General features: G+C 42.7%; 1 protein-coding gene across 8 annotated transcripts in view; it reads left to right on the top strand.

Moving 5' to 3' along the window:
• Positions 1 to 19,813, top strand: part of LOC118389976 (cell adhesion molecule 1-like) — a 486,522-nt gene that overhangs the window by 361,964 nt on the left and 104,745 nt on the right. For all 8 annotated transcript variants that reach the window (XM_052529799.1, XM_035780043.2, XM_035780042.2 and 5 more), the window contains exon 3: positions 13,859 to 14,005. In XM_052529799.1, coding sequence (XP_052385759.1) covers positions 13,859 to 14,005 — 147 coding nt within the window. The remainder of the gene's footprint in view (positions 1 to 13,858; positions 14,006 to 19,813) is intronic.

Genomic DNA, 19,813 nt, shown 5'->3' with positions numbered 1-19,813 from the left:
GGATTTTCTCTGTTTTTTTCTCCTCCAAAGTGTTGATGCAGAGGTCAGTTTATAAACACTGTCTCCTAATCTGCATAAAAACGACCATGCTATTGTTGCTAATTAGCCACTACAAAAGCTTCTTCAAACTTTTCTTTGGGACGAGTAATCACAATTTAAGCTTTAGGCTCTTTGTATTGGAATATGCTTTATGAATATCGGTGGCATTGGTTCACTATTAACATAAAAAGTAGTACAGAATTGTTCAGAAGTGTTTTTTTTGCATGTTTTTTACAGTTATTTTTATTCATATACCTCTGGAGGCATTAAAAAAACACTTAGTGAAATTACAAGGGGAAGCATAGAACAAGTCAAAGACGATGTGGGATCATTCCAAGTCATTCCCTTTGAATGAGGTAGCTATCTCAAATACTAAAACATCCTCAGTATTTAAGAAACCATGAACGTTTCTGAGGAAAATTAAACCACTTGACGTCGTTCAATGATTCAACATCATCCCTATCAAACCTTTGATCTTATTACTGTGCGATAAAATATCTCTAAAACGTCCTTTTTACTCCCTTTAATAAGATTTGTTTAATCTTAAAAGCAGGCCATTTCTAAAAGGCTTAAATCAGGCTTAATGTATTTTATATTCTTGAGCAGCAGGGTACTTTTAGCCTGGTCCCAGATCTGTGTGTGCTGTAGAATCAACTATGGTTTGGCATGACAATGGCTGTAGAAGTTGGCATGACAGCCCAAACACATTGGTACATGGGTAGGGTTATTTGCATTAAGGCAGTGTACTGTATGGGAATTTGATGTTTTTTTACAATACAGTGTCTAGTTGGTTAGGGATTTTGGCACGGCTGCATCACTGTGCATTTCGGGTTGAGAACTCAAGATAAAAGAAGTGCCTCTTGTTTTTTGAGAGAACACCAGGGAAACTCACTCACACACTGAATTAGAGGTCGACCGATTAATCGGAATGGCCGATTAATTAGGGCCGATTTCAAGTTTTCATAACAATCGGAAATCGGTATTTTTGGGCGCCAAATTTTATTTTTTTATTTTTTTTACACCTTTATTTAATCTTTATTTAACTAGACAAGTCAGTTAAGAACACATTCTTATTTTCAATGACGGCCTAGGAACAGTGGGTTAACTGCCTTTTTCAGGGCAGAGAACGACAGATTTTCACCTTGTCAGCTCGGGGGAACCAATCTTGCAACCTTAACTAGTCCAACGCAATAACGACCTGCCTCTCTCTCGTTGCACTCCACAAGGAGTTACGCGAATGCAGTAAGCCAAGGTAAGTTGCTAGCTAGCACTATTTTTTATCTTATAAAAAACAATCAATCATAATCACTAGTTAACTACACATGGTTGATGATATTACTAGATATTATCTAGCGTGTCCTGCGTTGAATATAATCTGACTGAGCATACAAGCATACAAATATCTAAGTATCTGACTGAGCGGTGGTAGGCAGAAGCAGGCGCGTAAACGTTCATTCAAACAGCACTTTCGTGCGTTTTGCCAGCAGCTTTTCGTTGTGCGTCAAGCATTGCGCTGTTTATGACTTCAAGCCTATCAACTCCCGAGATGAGGCTCGTGTAACCGAAGTGAAATGGCTAGCGAGTTAGCGTGCGCTAATTGTCGTTGTGTTGCCGGTTCGAGCCCAGGGAGGAGCGAGGAGAGGGACGGAAGCTATACTGTTACACTGGCAATACTAAAGTGCCTATAAGAACATCCAATAGTCAAAGGTTAATGAAATACAAATGGTATAGAGGGAAATAGTCCTATAATTCCTATAATAACAACAACCTAAAAATATTGAAGAACCACCAGCTTTCATATGTTCTCATGTTCTGAGCAAGGAACTGAAACGTTAGCTTTCTTACATGGCACATATTTTACATGGAACATATTGCACTTTTACTTTCTTCTCCAACACTTTGTTTTTGCATTATTTAAACCAAATTGAACATGTTTCAGTATTTACTTGAGGCTAAATTGATGTTATTGATGTATTATATTAAGTTGAAATAAGTGTTCATTCAGTATTGTTGTAATTGTCATTATTACAAATAAATGCTAAAAAAATATCTGCCGATTAATCGGTATCGGCTTTTATGGTCCTCCAATAATCGGTATCGGCGTTGAAAAATCATAATCGGTCGACCTCTACACTGAATGCTAGCGGATGAGAGTCATATCATCTGGGGTGCTTAGATGCACCCTGTCAAACACTTCTCAGTGAGATATGACTATTTGACCTCCAAATTCACCGTGTCAAAATACAGCATTGTTTGTTTGTTGTAAATTGTCTCCTTGGCTGTAGTGTGATACATAAGATAAGCGTAAGCAGAAGCTACAGTCCTAGTTAATTGCTGGGACAATAGACCCTTCAAAACTAATCTGACATAACTGGATAGGTGTAACGAATACAGTGGCAACCTTGCTTTCACCCAATTAGATCAGAGATCATCTCAAGGTAGAACCTGCCTTGTGCATATCAACAGTCGAGTGCTCTACAAACATTCCAATAACAGTCTAGCTACATTACCTAGTTATTGCCGGTTAGCTTTAGCAGGATACAGCTCACCAAGGGGTGTGGCACAGTAAGAGCCTATCACTGCTCACTGCCTGTTTAATAGCCTGCTGTGTGCTAGCTAGCTCAAGAGCCCCTTCCGGCAGGGTAGCCTAGTGGTTAGAGCGTTGGACTAGTAACCGGAAGGTTGCAAGTTCAAACCCCCGAGCTGACAAGGTACAAATCTGTCGTTCTGCCCCTGAACAGGCAGTTAACCCACTGTTCCTAGGCCGTCATTGAAAATAAGAATCTGTTCTTAACTGACTTGCCTAGTTAAATAAACGTCAAATAAATAAAACATATGCAAACCCACTGGTTAATGCTAATTTGACACCGGTGCTATTTTCACTGACTGAACGTGCTGAGCGTGTACTGAGGGTCTACCGGGCCCTGGCCGCCGGACCCTCTACGCTCCCCTCTAAATAGAGGACAGGGCCAGTGAGGGCCCGGTGACCTTTCCAACCCAGCGGTGCGCTGCAGCCTTCAGTCAGCTGTCTATGACATGCTGCGCAGGTGGTCTTCTCCCAACTGCTGGTGCTCTCTCTCTCTGTCAGAGTGAACGGCGAAATATACCACACACACTGGCGCATACACACGCGGGTCTCTCTCTTTCACACACACACACACACACACACACACACACACACACACACACACACACACACACACACACACACACACACACACACACACACACACACACACACACACACCTACTCAAATGTGTGCTCCACACTCAGACAAGTGCAGTAGAGCTTACACACACAGGGTAGGCTAGTACAGATCATCCTCATCTGACAAGTTTAATCTAGGCCAGAATGATCAATGCTCTGTGCTAACGCTTTTGAATTCCACTAATTAAATACAAAGATAATGTAACAGATCTGTTTGAACAAGTTATGCAAATGCTACAAATAGTCTTTGGCTACATGACAGCATTCACAGAAAGCAAATGCACATCGAAGTGGGCCTACAGCAAAGCTAAAGTATGTTGCACATGCAAATGTTGCACATTTGCTTAGAATTAATGTATTTTATTGTTCAATCAATTAATTGAAGCATAGATAAAATAGCCATCCTCCAATTACTATACACATGTCCCTATTCCCATTATGGATCTATTAGACCAGGGTTTCCCCCCTCCTAAATGCACGTGTTGTTTTTTTGACCTAGCACTACAAAACGGATTCAAATGACTAACTCATCATCAAGCTTTGATTATTTGAATCAGCTGTGTAGGTGCTAGGGTCGAAAACCAAAATGCTCACTCAGTGGCGGACCCCAGGACCGAGTTTGGGAAACCCTGTATTAGACCATATCTATCTTGTTGTTTTACTTTCTGGTCAGCTGCATGCAGTGTTGAGCTTTCCCCAAATCACTCTTGATGAGTACTGCTGTATTGCTAGGTTTTTGCTAAAGGTTCATCCAATATGCACACACATCTCTCCCATTGAATTTGACACGGTGGCTCCCCCTTGTGGCTCAGACACATGCACATCTATAGATGTACAATGCATTTGGAAAGTATTCAGACCCCTTGAATATTTCCACATTTTGTTACGTTACAACCTTGTTCTAAAATAAGTAAAATAAAATCCCTCAGCAATCTACACACAATACCCTAATAATGACCAAGTGAAAACAGTTTGAGAAATGTTTGCTAATTTATAAAAACTAAAAACAAATACCTTATTTACATAAGTATTCAGACCTTTTTCTATGAGACTCAAAATTGAGCTCAGGTGCATCCTGTTTCCATTGATCATCCTTGATGTTTCTACAACTTGATTGGAGTCCACCTGTGGTAAATTCAATTGATTGGACATGATTTGGAAAGGCACACACCTGTCTATCTATATAAGGTCCCACAGTTGAGAGTGCATGTCAGCGCAAAAACCAAGCCATGAGGTCGAAGGAATTGTCCCTAGAGCTCTGAGACAGGTTTGTGTCAAGCCACAGATCTGGGGAAGGGTACCAAGAAATGTCTGCAGCATTGAAGGTCCCCAAGAAAACAGTGGCCTCCATCAGTACACCCGCACATTGACTCGGTACTGGTACCCCCTATATATAGCTTTGTTATTGTTATTTTATTGTTGCTCTTTTATTTTTTACTTTAGTTTATTTAGTAAATATTTTTCTTAACTGCATTGTTGGTTAAGGCCTTTGTAAGTAAGCATTTCACGGTAAGGTCTACCTACACCTGTTGTATTCGGAGCATGTGACAAATAAGATTTGATTTGATCATTTTTAAATTGAAGGAGTTTGGAACCACCAAGACTGTTACTAGAGCTGGCTGCCCGGCCAAACTGAGCAATCGGGGGAGAAGGGGAGGTCACCAAGAACCTGATGGCCACTCAGAGCTCTAGAGTTCCTCTGTGGAGATGGGAGAACCTTCCAGAAGGACAACCATCTCTGCAGCACTCCACCAATCAGGCCTTTATGGTAGTGTTGCAGACGGAAGCCACTCCTCAGTAAAAGGCACATGACAGCCCGCTTGGTGTTTGCCAAAAGGCACCTAAAGTCTCTCAGACCATGAGAAACATGATTCTCATTTGGAGGAAACCTGGCACCATCCCTACGGTGAAGTATGGTGCTGGCAGCATCCTACTGTGGGGATGTTTTTCAACATATTTTTGGTAAATACCAAGTCCATATTACATCATGAACAGCTGAAATAAGCAAAGAGAAATGACAATCCACCAGTACTTTAAGACATGAAAGTCAGTCAATCTGGAAAATGTCAAGAACTTTGAAAGTTTCCTGAAGTGCAGTCGCAAAAACCATCAAGCGCTATGATGAGACCCAGCAGAGGATAAGTTCATTATTTATTTATTTTTTATTACACCTTTATTTAACCAGGTAGGCAAGTTGAGAACAAGTTCTCATTTACAATTGCGACCTGGCCAAGATAAAGCAAAGCAGTTTGACAGATACAACGACACAGAGTTACACATGGAGTAAAAAAAAAAATACAGTCAATAATACAGTATAAACAAGTTTATATACGATGTGAGCAAATGAGGTGAGATAAGGGAGGTAAAGGCAAAAAAAGGCCATGGTGGCAAAGTAAATACAATACAGCAAGTAAAACACTGGAATGGTAGATTTGCAGTAGAAGAATGTGCAAAGTAGAAATAAAATAATGGGGTGCAAAGGAGCAAAATAAATAAATAAATAAAATAAATACAGTAGGGAAAGAGGTAGTTGTTTGTGCTAAATTATAGGTGGGCTATGTACATGTGCAGTAATCTGTTAGCTGCTCTGACAGTTGGTGCTTAAAGCTAGTGAGGGAGATAAGTGTTTCCAGTTTCAGAGATTTGTGTAGTTCGTTCCAGTCATTGGCAGCAGAGAACTGGAAGGAGAGGTTTTGGGGGTGACCAGAGAGATATATCTGCTGGAGTGCGTGCTACAGGTGGGTGATGCTATGGTGACCAGCGAGCTGAGATAAGGGGGGACTTTACCTAGCAGGGTCTTATAGATGACATCGAGCCAGTGGGTTTGGCGACAAGTATGAAGCGAGGGCCAGCCAACGAGAGCATACAGGTCGCAATGGTGGGTAGTATATGGGGCTTTGGTGACAAAACAGATTGCACTGTGATAGACTGCTTCCAATTTGAGTGGGGTATTGGAGGCTATTTTGTAAATGACATCGCCGAAGTCGAGGATTGGTAGGATGGTCAGTTTTACAAGTGTATGTTTGGCAGCATGAGTGAAGGATGCCAATTCTAGATTTAACTTTGGATCGGAGATGTTTGATGTGGGTCTGGAAGGAGAGTTTACAGTCTAACCAGACACCATGGTATTTGTAGTTGTCCACGTATTCTAAGTCAGAGCCGTCCAGAGTAGTGATGTTGGACAGACGGGCAGGTGCAGGCAGCGATCGGTTGAAGAGCATGCATTTAGTTTTCCTTATATTTAAGAGCAGTTGGAGGCCAGGGAAGGAGAGTTGTATGGCATTGAAGCTTGCCTGAAGGGTTGTTAACACAGTGTCCAAAGAAGGGCCAGAAGAATACAGAATGGTGTCGTCTGCGTAGAGGTGGCTCAGAGACTCACCAGCCGCAAGAGCGACATCATTGATGTTTCCAGAGAAGAGAGTCGGTCCAAGAATTGAACCCTGTGGCACCCCCATAGAGACTGCCAGAGGTCCGGACAGCAGACCCTCCGATTTGACACACTGAGCTCTAATCAGAGAAGTAGTTGGTGAACCAGATGAGGCAATCATTTGAGAAACCAAGGCTGTCGAGTCTGCCGATGAGGATGTGGTGATTGACAGAGTCGAAAGCCTTGGCCAGATCAATGAATAGTTTAGGACCTTGAGCATGGTTGAGGTGCACCCATGACCAGCTCTGAAACCAGGTTGCATAGCAGAGAAGGTATGGTGAGATTCGAAATGGTCGGTAATCTGTTTGTTGACTTGGCTTTTAAAGACCTTAGAAAGGCAGGGTAGGATAGATATAGGTCTGTAGCAGTTTGGGTCAAGAGTGTCCCCCCCCCTTTGAAGAGGGGGATGACCGCAGCTGCTTTCCAATCTTTGGGAATCTCACGAAAGAGAGGTTGAACAGGCTAGTAATAGACCATTTCAGCAGATCATTTTTAGAAAGAAAGGGTCCAGATTGTCTAGCCCGGCTGATTTGTAGGGGTCCATATTTTGCAGCTCTTTCAGAACATCAGCTGACTGGATTTGGGAGAAGGAGAAATGGGGAAGGCTTGGGCGAGTTGCTGTGCGGGGTGCAGTGCTGTTGACCGGGGTAGGAGTAGCCAGGTGGAAAGCATGGCCAGCCGTAGAAAAATGCTTATTGAAATTCTCAATTATAGTGTTTCCTATCTTCAGTGCAGTGGGCAGCTGAGAGGAGGTGTTCTTATTCTCCATGGACTTTACAGTGTCCCGGGAACTTTTTTGAGTTAGTGTTGCAGGAAGCGAATTTCTGCTTTAAAAAGCTAGCCTTGGCTTTTCTAACTGCCTGTGTATAATTGTTTCTAGCTTCCCTGAACAGCTGCATATCACGGGGGCTGTTCGATGCTAATGCAGAACGACATATGATGTTTTTGTGTTGGTTAAGGGCAGTCAGGTCTGGGGAGAACCAAGGGCTATATCTGTTCCTGGTTCTAAATTTCTTGAATGGGTCATGCTTATTTAAGATGGTTAGGAAGGCATTTAAAAAAAATTACCTGGCATCCTCTACTGACGGGATGAGATCAGTATCCTTCCAGGATACCCCGGCCAGGTCGATTAGAAAGGCCTGCTCGCTGAAGTGTTTCAGGGAGCGTTTGACAGTGATGAGTGGAGGTCGTTTGACCGCTGACCCATTACGGATGCAGACAATGAGGCAGTGATCGCTGAGATCTTGGTTGAAGACAGCAGAGGTGTATTTAGAGGGCAAGTTGGTTAGGATGATATCTATGAGGGTGCCCTTGTTTAAGGCTTTGGGGAGGTACCTGGTAGGTTCATTGATCATTTGTGTGAGATTGAGGGCATCAAGCTTAGATTGTAGGATGGCTGGGGTGTTAAGCATGTTCCAGTTTAGGTCGCCTAGCAGCACGAGCTCTGAAGATAGATGGGGGGCAATCAGTTCACATATGGTGTCCAGAGCACAGCTGGGGGCAGAGGGTGGTCTATAGCAGGCGGCAACGGTGAGAGACTTGTTTTTAGAGAGGTGGATTTTTAAAAGTAGAAGTTCAAATTGTTTGGGTGCAGACCTGGATAGTAGGACAGAACTCTGCAGGCTATCTTTGCAGTAGATTGCAACACCGCCCCCTTTGGCAGGTCTATCTCGTCTGAAAATGTTGTAGTTTGGGATGAGAATTTCAGAATTTTTGGTGGTCTTCCTAAGCCAGGATTCGATAAAATAGCTTCAAGGTATAATGTACAGACAAAGGTATGGTAGGATGTGAATACAGTGGAGGTAAACCTAGGTATTGAGTGATGATGACAGAGATATTGTCTCTAGAAACATCATTGAAACCAGGAGATGTCATTGCATGTGTGGTTGGTGGAACTAATAGGTTGGATAAGGTATAGTGAGCAACACTAGAGGCTCTGTGGTGAAATAAGCCAATAAACACTAACCAGAACAGCAATGGACAAGGCATATTGACATTAAGGAGAGGCATGCTTAGTCGAGTGATCCAAAGGATCCAGTGAGTAGTGAGGTTGGTTGGGGTCACGGCGATTCAGACAGCTAGCCGGGCCATCGGTAGCAAGCTAGCATAGGATGGAGGTCTGTTTTTAGCCACCTCTTGCATTTCCGTCGGTAGGATTAGTGGGGTTCCATGTGGTAGAGGGGATCAATCAAATGACGGCAAAAAAAACAATAGATATAGTTATAGAGGCCCAAGGGAAAAAAATAAATAAAATAGTCCGATAGGTCTATTCAGAGAGCAGCCGCTAAGACAGCTAACGATTAGCTGACCGCAGGGCTTTCAGGTAACGTCGCGACGGAGGAGCCAGCCGGATAACTCCCTCGGGTAGATAACGTCGGTCGTCCAGTTGTGAAGGCCCGGTGGGGCTCCGCGTTAGCAGTAAAACAGGTCCGGATAGGTGATTGTAGCCCAGGAGTGACTGATGGAACTCTTCAGCTGGCTAGCTCCGGAATAATTGATGTTTGCTCCGGAATCTATGTAAGCCGATAGTCACACGGATAGCAGCTAGCTAGCTGCGAGATCCAGGTATAAATGTCCAGAGTTAGCTGTTGAAATCCGGAAAAAAATAGGTCCGGTATGTTCCGGTTCGAGCCGCACCGCGCCGTACAAAACTGCCGATAGATTTTCGAGCTAAAGGATAGCTGATGACCACAAACCGTGGTTAGCTGAATACTAACGATTTGCCAGTAAAGAAGCTAACTAGCTTCTGATTAGCTTCTGGTTAGCTTCAGGCTAGCTTCTGGATTAGCTTCTGGCTAGCTTCTGGTTAGCTTCTATGGAGGATTACAGATTTGAGGTAAATAATACTTTATTTTTTTTAAATATAAATTGGTGAGGTGGGTTGTAGGACAGTGTTTTGAAGATGAGTTTATGGAAAATAAAATATATATATAAACAAAGAAAGTTGTAAATATATATATATAGATGTCTGACTGCTATGCCATCTTGGTGACTGATGAACGTACTGTGGTGCGAAAAGTGAAAATCAATCGCAGTATATATATAATATAAATTGGTGAGGCGGGTTGTAGGACAGTGTTTTGAAGATGAGTTTATGGAAAATAAAAAATATATATAAAAAACTTTCTTCGCATACCTTTTTATATATATTTTTTTTAATATATATACGGGACACAACAAGATGAGGACAAAAGACGTCTGACTGCTATGCCATCTTGGAGCCAGTACATTAGAGTTACCAGCTTCAGAAATCGGCAATTAACTGCACCTCAGATTGCACCTGACAGAGTTCAAATAACAGACTCATCTCAACAGCAACTGTTTAGAGGAGACTGTGTGAATCAGGCCTTCATTGTAGAATTGCTGCAAAGAAACCACTACTAATGGACACCAATATGATGAAGAGACTTGCTTGGGCCAAGCAATGGACATTAGACCGGTGGCAATCTGTCCAAATTTGAGATTTTTGGTTACAACCACCGTGTCTTTGTGAGATGCAGAGTAGGTGAACGGAATGTGTGGTTCCCACCACGATGAGGTGTTATGGTGCTTTGCTGGTGATACTGTCTGTGATTTCAAGGCAAACTTAACCAGCATGGCTGCCACAGCATTCTGCAGTTATAAGCCATCCCATCTTATTGAATTTAGTGGGACTATCATTGGTTTTGCAACAGGACAATGACCCAATACACCTCCAGGCTGTGTAAGGGCTATTGGACCAAGAAGGAGAGTGACGGAGTGCTGCATCAGATGACCTGGCCTCCACAATCACCCAGCCTCAACCCAACCCAATTGAGATGGTTTGGGATGAGTTTGACCACAGAGTGAAGGAAAAGCAGCCAAATGCTCAGCATATTTTGGGAGTCCTTCAAGGCTGTTGGAAAAGCATTCCTCATGAAGCTTGTTGAGAGAATGCCAAGAGTATGCAAGCTGTCATCAAGGCAAAGGGTGGCAACTTTGAAGAATCTAAAATATGTTTTAAAAAAGTAGGTTACTACATTATTCCATGTGTGTTATTTCATAGTTTTGATGTCTTCACTATTATTCTACAATGTAGAAAATAGTAAAAGTAAAGAAAAACCCTCGAATGAGTAGGTGTGTCCAAACTTTTGACTGGTACTGTATGTTGAGCTGTAGCTCGGTCCCAGCTGTAGACAAGGCTATGTGATTTATCCAACTCTCTCTACTAGATTGGTTCGTTGTTGTGCCAAACATGTGTGTTAGGAGATGCACACAAGGATAGTTAGAGGAGTTGCCAAGGCACGTGCAGATTGAGACTATTTGATATTTTGAGAATGATTGATCAAAAAATCTGGGCACTTAAGGCATGTGACATGGTTTTCTGAGTTGTAGTTTTTGAATGGAGTTTCTGACATGAGATATTTAGTTTTATCATAACTATTTGTGTTGCAGTGTCATCTCTTTTTGTTTGGTAACCACCTGCTGATATTCTCATTTGATTTACTTATTTCATTTGATCTAATTACATTTCCTAAATAAGGAACCATAATAAGAGCCATTGGTACTATGATTTTATCAACATTATACCAGATTATACTAATGTAGCTGTTGGTAGTGACTCGATAAGATTGACATTTTCTGGATGACATCTTTGCACGTTTGATGTTGTCGTTAATGAGCGCGTTCCCTCGTAAGTATTCCCCCTTACAATTTGTGTTTTAGTGTTTGTTTACCAGTGGAAGAACAATTAACCAAATGAACACTACCCAGGTTTTAAACTCCTAGCCCAACATAGAAGAGACTACATTTAGCCGCATCACCATGGCGATACCCACTGTACTAGTTTAGCATATTAGCATATCGTATAAACCTATTAGCATATCATATGCGCCTAACATGTTAGCATTTATGAGCCTAGCATATTAGCATATAATTCGAGCCAAGTATATTAGCATATTGGCCAAGTATTTTAGCATAGCATATTAGCATATATCCAATAACGGCCCTCCTTATTGAAAAGTAGGCTGAATTCACTTCTTACAATTGGGGAGTGTGGCTTGTTCTCATATGGTTCATTTGTTTTCAGGGCTGTTTGGGGTATCGAGGTATTGTTAGGAAGGCTTATTTTAAATCCTGTTTGTTAAGCTGTCTGTCCTTATCTGTCGACATTTGAGGAGGCGATTGCGTTCTTCCCCATCCTCTTTAAATGACAGGGATGTTTAGAGGTGCATGTCAACTGAGGCATGGACATTTGCAGGTTGCCCCACCGCGCATGTCACAGTCCAATCATGCTCCTCCTATTAACTACTCGGCTAGGGAACAATACATATACAGTTGAAGTCGGAGGTTTACATATACCTTAGCCAAATACATTTAAACTGTTTTTCACAATTCCTGACATTTAATCCTAGTCAAAAGTCCCTGTCTTAGGTCGGTTAGGGTCACCACTTCATTTTAAGAATGTGAAATGTCAGAATAATAGTAGAGATGATTCTTTATTTAAGCTTTTATTTCTTTGGTTGGGTTCTTCAGCTTGCAAGCGTTCCCCTTTTTTTCCCCAAACATAACAATGGTCATTATGGCCAAAGAGTTCTATTTTTGTTTCATCAGACCAGAGAACATTTCTCCAAAATGTACGATCTTTGTCCCCATGTGCGGTTGCAAACCGTAGTCTGGCTTTTTTTATGTCAGTTTTGGAGCAGTGGCTTCTTCCTTGCTGAGCGGCTTTTCAGGTTATGTCGATATAGGACAAATTTTACTGTGGATATAGATGCTTTTGTACCCGTTTCCTCCAGTATCTTCACACGGTCCTTTGCTGTTGTTCTGGAATTGATTTGCACTTTTCGCACCAAAGTACGTTAATCTGTAGGAGACAGAACGCATCTCCTTCCTGAGCGGTATGATGGCTGCTTGGTCCCATGGTGTTTATACCTGCGTACTGTTGTTTGTACAGATGAACATGGTATCTTCAGGCGTTTGGAAATTGCTCCCAAGGATGAATTCTTTTGATTTTCCCATGATGTCAAGCAAGAGGCACTAAGTTTGAAGGTAGGCCTTGGAATACATCCACAGGTACACCTCCAATTGACTCAAATTATGTCAATTAGCCTATCAGAAGCTTTTAAAGCCATGACATCATTTTCTGGAATTTTCCAAGCTGTTTAAAGACACAGTCAACATAGTGTATGTAAACTTCTGACCCACTGGAATTGTGATACAGTGAATTATAAGTGAAATAATCTGTCTGTAAACAATTGTTGGAAAAAGAACTTGTGTCATGCACAAAGAAGGTGTCCTAACCGACTTGCCAAAATTAGTTTGTCAACAAGAAATTTGTGGAGTGGTTGAAAAATTAGTTTTAATGACTCCAACCTAAGTGTACGCAAACTTCAACTGTATAATATTTTTTTATTTAAGATACGCATCAAGGAGGCAAGAGATTAATCTTGGAGAAAATCTAAAATCTCTCTCCTGACTTTAATGAAGTAGCTAAAATCCATGTATGAAGTCTTCCATTGCCCCGTGATAGGGTCTGCCGTCACCCACAAGGTCAGGCATCAGGAGCAACCTTTACCAGCTCGCTCATAAAGCACACATTCACACACACACACAGTCCTGTACAGCTAACCTTGTGGGGACACACAATTCAGTCCGATTCGAAATCCTATTTTCCCTAACCCTTAAAACTAACCTGTACTCTTACCCTAACCTTAACCATAAAACCTAACCTTGGTTCCTAACCTTAACCCTAAAACTAACCCTAGCTCCTAACCCTAAACTTAATTATAACACTAATTCTAACCGTAACCCTAAACCCTCTACAAGTAGCATTTGACCTTGTGGGTCCCAACACAATTTCCCCAGTTGGTAAAAAAAAAAAATATCCCCACTCTTCCTTGCGGTTGTTATGGACTGAAGGGCTTATTTTGAATTATAACTTGGGATACATATCATGTTGGCATTGATCTCTTACAAGTATTGGCAAATGGTAGTACCACCGGAATTCATTCCATACTTGGGATCACATGTTTGCAAACCAAATTGTGCTCGCTCAGATATGATATTTTCATACCATTTCAGCACAGTTACTGCAACTATGGTGGATGTGTAACCAGGCTGAGTACAGCTTGGCTTGGCTCGGTTCAGCTCAGTGGTGTGAAAAACTATACTGCACACAGCCTGGCAGTTGTAATGACTACTGTGTGTCTGTCTGTGCCTTCCAGTCCAGAGTCAGAACCTGGTGACAGACAATGTGGAGGTGATGGAGGGTGACGTGGCCGTCATCAGCTGCAGGGTGAAGAACAACGACGATTCTGTCATCCAGCTCCTCAACCCCAACAGACAGACCATCTACTTCAGAGACGTCCGACGTGAGTACCACACACACACACACACACACACACACACACACACACACACACACACACACACACACACACACACACACACACACACACACAGAGGCTGGCATACACACGGACACAAACTTATACATACACACACCTTAAAAATAGATTGGCCTACTAGTTCTACACAGACGGACATACACATACTTTCACATCAACTCTACAATAATATTTTGGTCCACTTCAGACTTACAGATGTTATTAGTACTTTCCACTGGTTGGAAAATACTAAATATGCCCACACACACACAAGCATAAAGTATAGCCCTAATGGTCGCACACTTTTGCAGTAAGTCCTCAAGTCCTCCTTCTGTCCTCCTTCTGTCCTCCTTCTTCAGAGATGAGGCGTGAGCACGCACACACATACACACACACATACACACACACACACACACACCACACACACACAGAGAAGCAGCCACATCAGAAGGGCTCCCATCTGTCTTTGATGGATACAACGTTCTGTCCCTCCCTCCCATCCTACCACCACAAACTCTTCCTCACTCACCCACACTCTCTTTCACACACATATACACAGCCACACAGCCAGGTCCTCAGGATCCCCCTGGCATACATAAATCGTGCCTCGTGTTTTTCTGTTTCGCTGGGGCACCAAATACCAAGCCCACAGCTGGCTGTCAAGGGCATCTCTTCTTCCGACGGGGCGCCTTGATCTCTTGTGATCTTTTCCAGAGAACATTCGGGCATTTCACTGCAGCTGCACTTCTTAATTATATCTTGGCTCTTCTACCAGCCTCCCTGAATATCATATTGGGCCGCTCCAACTGAAATCCATATTGGGGAAAAAAGGAGGGAGATAGAGGAGAGAGCTTTGACATTGACATCCTAGTTGCGGAAAAGCTCAGCGGTAGCATGTTTCTCCATCGCATCTGAAATTAATGTGACCCCACTTCAAGGGAGCGGTTGGAGCCGGGTGTGGATGAGGGCTCCTCCCCAGCGTGGTCCTCTGCACACAAAGTGAGCACACACACATGTTTTCATGCTCCTTCAAATACACACACACACACACACTTTTGCACTGGCACTCAGAGTGAAGAGGCAGACACTTGAAACCTGTGTAGTGGGTGGACGCCAGTCCTTTTGAAGACCAGAGACCACGTGTGTAAGGATTCCGCTTGGCCCCGGACGGTACCTGTCTGAAAGTAGCCTGTGCATTACCAAAGGACACCTTTACCTTACCTTTACCACCACCAGCTCCCAATCTCTTAATGAGGACGTCACCTCCATATCCTCTGTGTTTTCAAAGCACTGACCTCGTCATTAACAGGTCCACAGCCGCTGAGCCAAAAAGGTCACCCTCTAATCTCTCTGCCGCTCTCCTTATCATTAAAAGGTGTCTCTCTCCGGCAACGTTTAAAAGTGAGATGACGAAAACAGCATGGAGCCAGCTAAAGGGCAAGAAGATGGTTGGGCGCCACAAATCCCTTTTCCATGTGTGTGTGTGTATCGTGTGTGCATGTGTGTGGTGGGAGTGGAGTCTGTGTGAAGAGCCAAATTCACCTCACCCACCTACCCTTTCCCTCTCTCACTCCTTAATAAAACTTTGATGGGCTCCTCTCAAAAAGTAGCCAGGCCTGCTAATCAGAATTGATTGCCGCCACTTAAGAAGAAGCCAGAAGCTCATCTCAATGAAACCAGGGAGAAACAACACAACTGAGATATGGAGAGGGAGAAAGATGGAAGAAAATAATAACCCATTGCAGCCATAAAACTTTTGTTTATCTCATCTTTATTTTTTTGCTCTGCTCTGAATTGCAGTTTATTCCCCCCCCCTTTTGTGTTTAAAGTCAGCTTCATTTCAATGCAGAGATTGCCAGGACTCTATGGATATGGCCGTGTGTGTTTGTGCAGTCTTTTGTCCCCCATCACCCGTTTCCTCGATGGTGCCGAACTGACCTTAGGCTATTTGCGATAACACGAAAATAAGCAATGTATATTCAACACCACTTTAGGCGACTGTCCACCCCTCAAATGGAGTTGAGTGGAGAAAAAAAAAGTCCATTGTCCACTTTGATCTGACTCAGGAAAATGAATTAGACATCTTGAAAGTAAAGTTATCTGTTTTATTATTTCATATTATTTTAAACATAAGTAAGATCACTTGATTTGTGAGATAACTTGGGGCCTTCTGATACGATATTATTAACAAAATAGCTGTATTGAGGTATGTTTTTTTAATACTATAGCTCGCTATGTGAATCTGTGAATAAGATTTAAAGAAAGCCTTTATTTTCATAGAAAGGCAGTTTGTTTGGTTGTAGAGAGGCTGTATGAAGAAGATGGACTTTAGTTTTTACAATCTAATTCAAGATCATCATGGAAATGAAACATATACATCCCGGAAATGAAATGGATGAAGTACAAATATTTATCAAATTCTCTGCCTTGTGTGGCTGTTAAAACAAATAAATGAGCTCATTTTGAAACCCCTATAGCTACTATATTCAAGTATAAATGAGCAGGAATAGGATACTGCTGTGTTTTGAGACGTGCATGGCGCTCCTCCATTCTTTTTCTTCTTTGTGGCTGTTTTTGTCCCTGTTCCTAGCCACTGTGAATCTTATTCCCACGTTTTGTTTAAGTGTTTGTTGCCTCAGAGGTCTCTCCATGGTCACTGCATTTTCTTGCCCAATTTTGTCTTTCCTTGTGTTTGTACCTTCCAAAAAAGGCATTACCTGCATAGGAGGTTTGTGGCACCTTAATTGGGAGGACAGGCACGTGATAATGGCTGGAGTGGAATCAGTGGAATGGTATCAAATACATCAAGCAATATGTTTGATGCCATTCAATTTGCTCCGTTCCAGTCACTATTATGAGCCAAACTCCCCTCAGGAGTCTCCACTGATTACCTGAGAAAGGCTATGCCAAACTAAAGGAATTGAAAGAACAAAATCAACATTGAAAGACATATTCAGTTTGTTTTCTTGAGTGGAATTGCTTTCTACTACTAGTGCCTTTGTTTTCCCTGAAACTCACCCCATTGGACATCACTGCTGCGCGTCCAATCCTGGGCTCCCCCACAGTGAGCTGGATGCTGCGAGCGGGCGCCGTTGTTGTGTCGTCATGGGGGACAACCTCCTGGGGCATGGCGGGCCGCTGTTGAGTCCTCACATGACCACGCTTGTGTCGAGGACCAGCACCACTGCGCTAAAGCAGGGCCATGTTCCTTGTTGGACACAGCTGATGTCGTCAAGCCCTAATGCTGTTTTTCACTCCAAAAAATGGATCAGTATTCAGTTTCTCGCCACCTCCAATTCTGTCTGTTTTTTTTTGCCCAAACCACATTTGTGTTGTTGATATACACTATATATATAAAAGTATGTGGACACCCCTTCAAATTAGTGGATTCGGCTATTTCAGCTACACTTGTTGCTAACAGGTATATAAAATTGAGCATACAGCCATGCAATCTCCATAGACAAACACTGGCATTAGAATGGCCTAACTGAAGAGCTCTGTGACTTTCATCTATCAAGTCAGTTTGTCAAATTTCTTCCCTGCTAAAGCTGCCCCGGTCAACTGTAAGTGATGCTATTGTGAAGTGAAACATCTAGGAGCAACAACGGCTCAGCCGCGAGGTGGTAGGCCACACAAGCTCACAAAACGGGACCGGCGAGTGTTGAAACGCATAGCGCCCTAAAAATAATCTGCCCTCGGTTGCAACACAAGTTTGGTGGAGGAGGAATAATGGTCTGAGGCTGTTTTTCACTTAGTGCCAGTGATTCTAGGCACATTCTAGGCGATTCTGTGCTTCCAACTTTGTGGCAACAGTTTGGGGAAGGACCTTTACTGTTTCAGCATGACAATGCCCTGTACAAAAAGCGAGGTCCATACAGAAATGGTTTGTCGAGATCGGTGTGGAAGAACTGGACTTGCCTGCACAGAGCCCTGACCTCAACCCCATTGAACGCCTTTGGGGTGAATTGTTAATGCCGACTGCGAGCCAGGCCTAATCACCCAAAATCAGTGCCCAACCTCACTTATGCTCTTCTGGCTGAATGGAAGCAACTCCCTGCAGCAATGTTGCAACATCTGGTGGAAAGCCTTCCCCAGAAGAGTGGAGGCTGTTATAGCAGTAAAAGGGGGACAAACTCCATATTAATGCCCATGATTTTGGAATGTGATGTTTGACGAGCAGGTGCCCACATACTTTTGGTCATGTAGTGGAGATATACACTTACAGTATATTAACACAACAACAAGATATAGCAGGCAATGTATGCAAGGTATGCATTGAGCATACAGTATACCACAATGGACTGGAGGCCATTTTTCAAATACCCACAGTACACCAGACTTTAGTGCCATTATGAACATTATCGGTGTTGACATAATGCTTTAATCATTCCTATTGGTGTCCACCTAACGCCGAGTCTCACAACAGATTACCAGCAGTTTAGCCCGTGATGCCTCGCATTGGAGTGTTTTAATCCCAGCACATTCTTCAAATCAATACATTTAATTTAATCATTAGTGTCAGGCTGCCCCTTGCACTGACAGGCCTAACCCTGCTTTCAAGTCAGCCACTTTAATTAGTCACACATGATCTGTGTGTAACGTTAGCCTCTGTTGTGTTCATCCACTGCTAACAGAGGAGCCAAGCATAATGACTACTGGCACCAAAGTTAGTGGTTAGCGTTGAAAAGTAGCATAAGTAAGTAACTTAATAATTAAAGTAATTGAGTTAAGAAGTTGGGACACCAGCTTTGCAAAATATAGTTGAATGTTGAGGAGTAATGTTTTGATTGGACTTCAATCTTGAGTCCACATGCTAAAAATAGAGCTCTCCTTTGACTCATTTGTGACTTACTCTGAATTCACACACTTGTTAGCTATTCTGTTCGTCGTTCTCTTCTGATATTCCAGACATTAGCGATGAGTTGGCACGGCAACATGTTTAACCCCTTCTCCTTTTGCACCATGTGGCTTGTCTTTGTGGGAGTAAGGGGAGACGAGTGGAATCGAGATGGGGTCTTCTGATGATGGGGCACGTGGCTACTCCGAGGTGCTGGGAGGGGGGGTGGGGTGGTCGGGAATGTCGAGAGGGTTAACTCAAGGAAAAGGGGTGGATGGCAGCGGAGATGGAGCCACGCTCTATGTTTCTTTGCTTCTCCACTCCCTCCACAGCAGCAGAACCAGAGAGAAGGCTGACAGCCTTTCTTTCTCTCTTCCTCTTTTTACCCTTACTCACTCGCTCTCTTGCTTTCTCTCTTTTTGCATAAAAGCGAAAGAGCACGGCTAACCAGCTGGAACCCAGAACAATCAGCTTCACCCCCCCATCACTATCACAATCCTGGCTTTCATGTGTTCGCCGCCGCAAACTGTAATAATCCCAGATGATTTCTTCATTTAGTTATTTGTTTCCATCTATGTAGTTATGTATTAATACTACCTCTTTTTTCTTGTTGCTTTTGCTCCTTTGAACTGGACATTGCTGCTCCCTAATGGATTGCTCATTATTCTGCGTGACCACATATTCCTGTTTTAAAAAACAAAAAAATTTAAGAGAAAAGAAAGGAAATTCACAGAGAGCAGTAAATGGCTGCTGTTGATCTGTCAGAGGTGATGAATGGGGGCGAGAGACTTTTTAGGGTGCATCTGAACCAGACATTGGGATTCAAATCATACATTATGACAACCAGTTTGCCAGGCAAAACAACTCCCTAATGGATTGCTCATTATTCTGCGTGTGTGTGTCACCACATATTCCTGTTTTAATTAGAAACAAAAAAAAATGTTAAGTGAGAAAAG

This window comes from Oncorhynchus keta, chromosome 11 (genome assembly GCF_023373465.1).
Source record: "Oncorhynchus keta strain PuntledgeMale-10-30-2019 chromosome 11, Oket_V2, whole genome shotgun sequence".
Classification (NCBI taxonomy): domain Eukaryota; kingdom Metazoa; phylum Chordata; class Actinopteri; order Salmoniformes; family Salmonidae; genus Oncorhynchus; species Oncorhynchus keta.
This window is presented reverse-complemented; position numbering and strand designations above follow the sequence as displayed.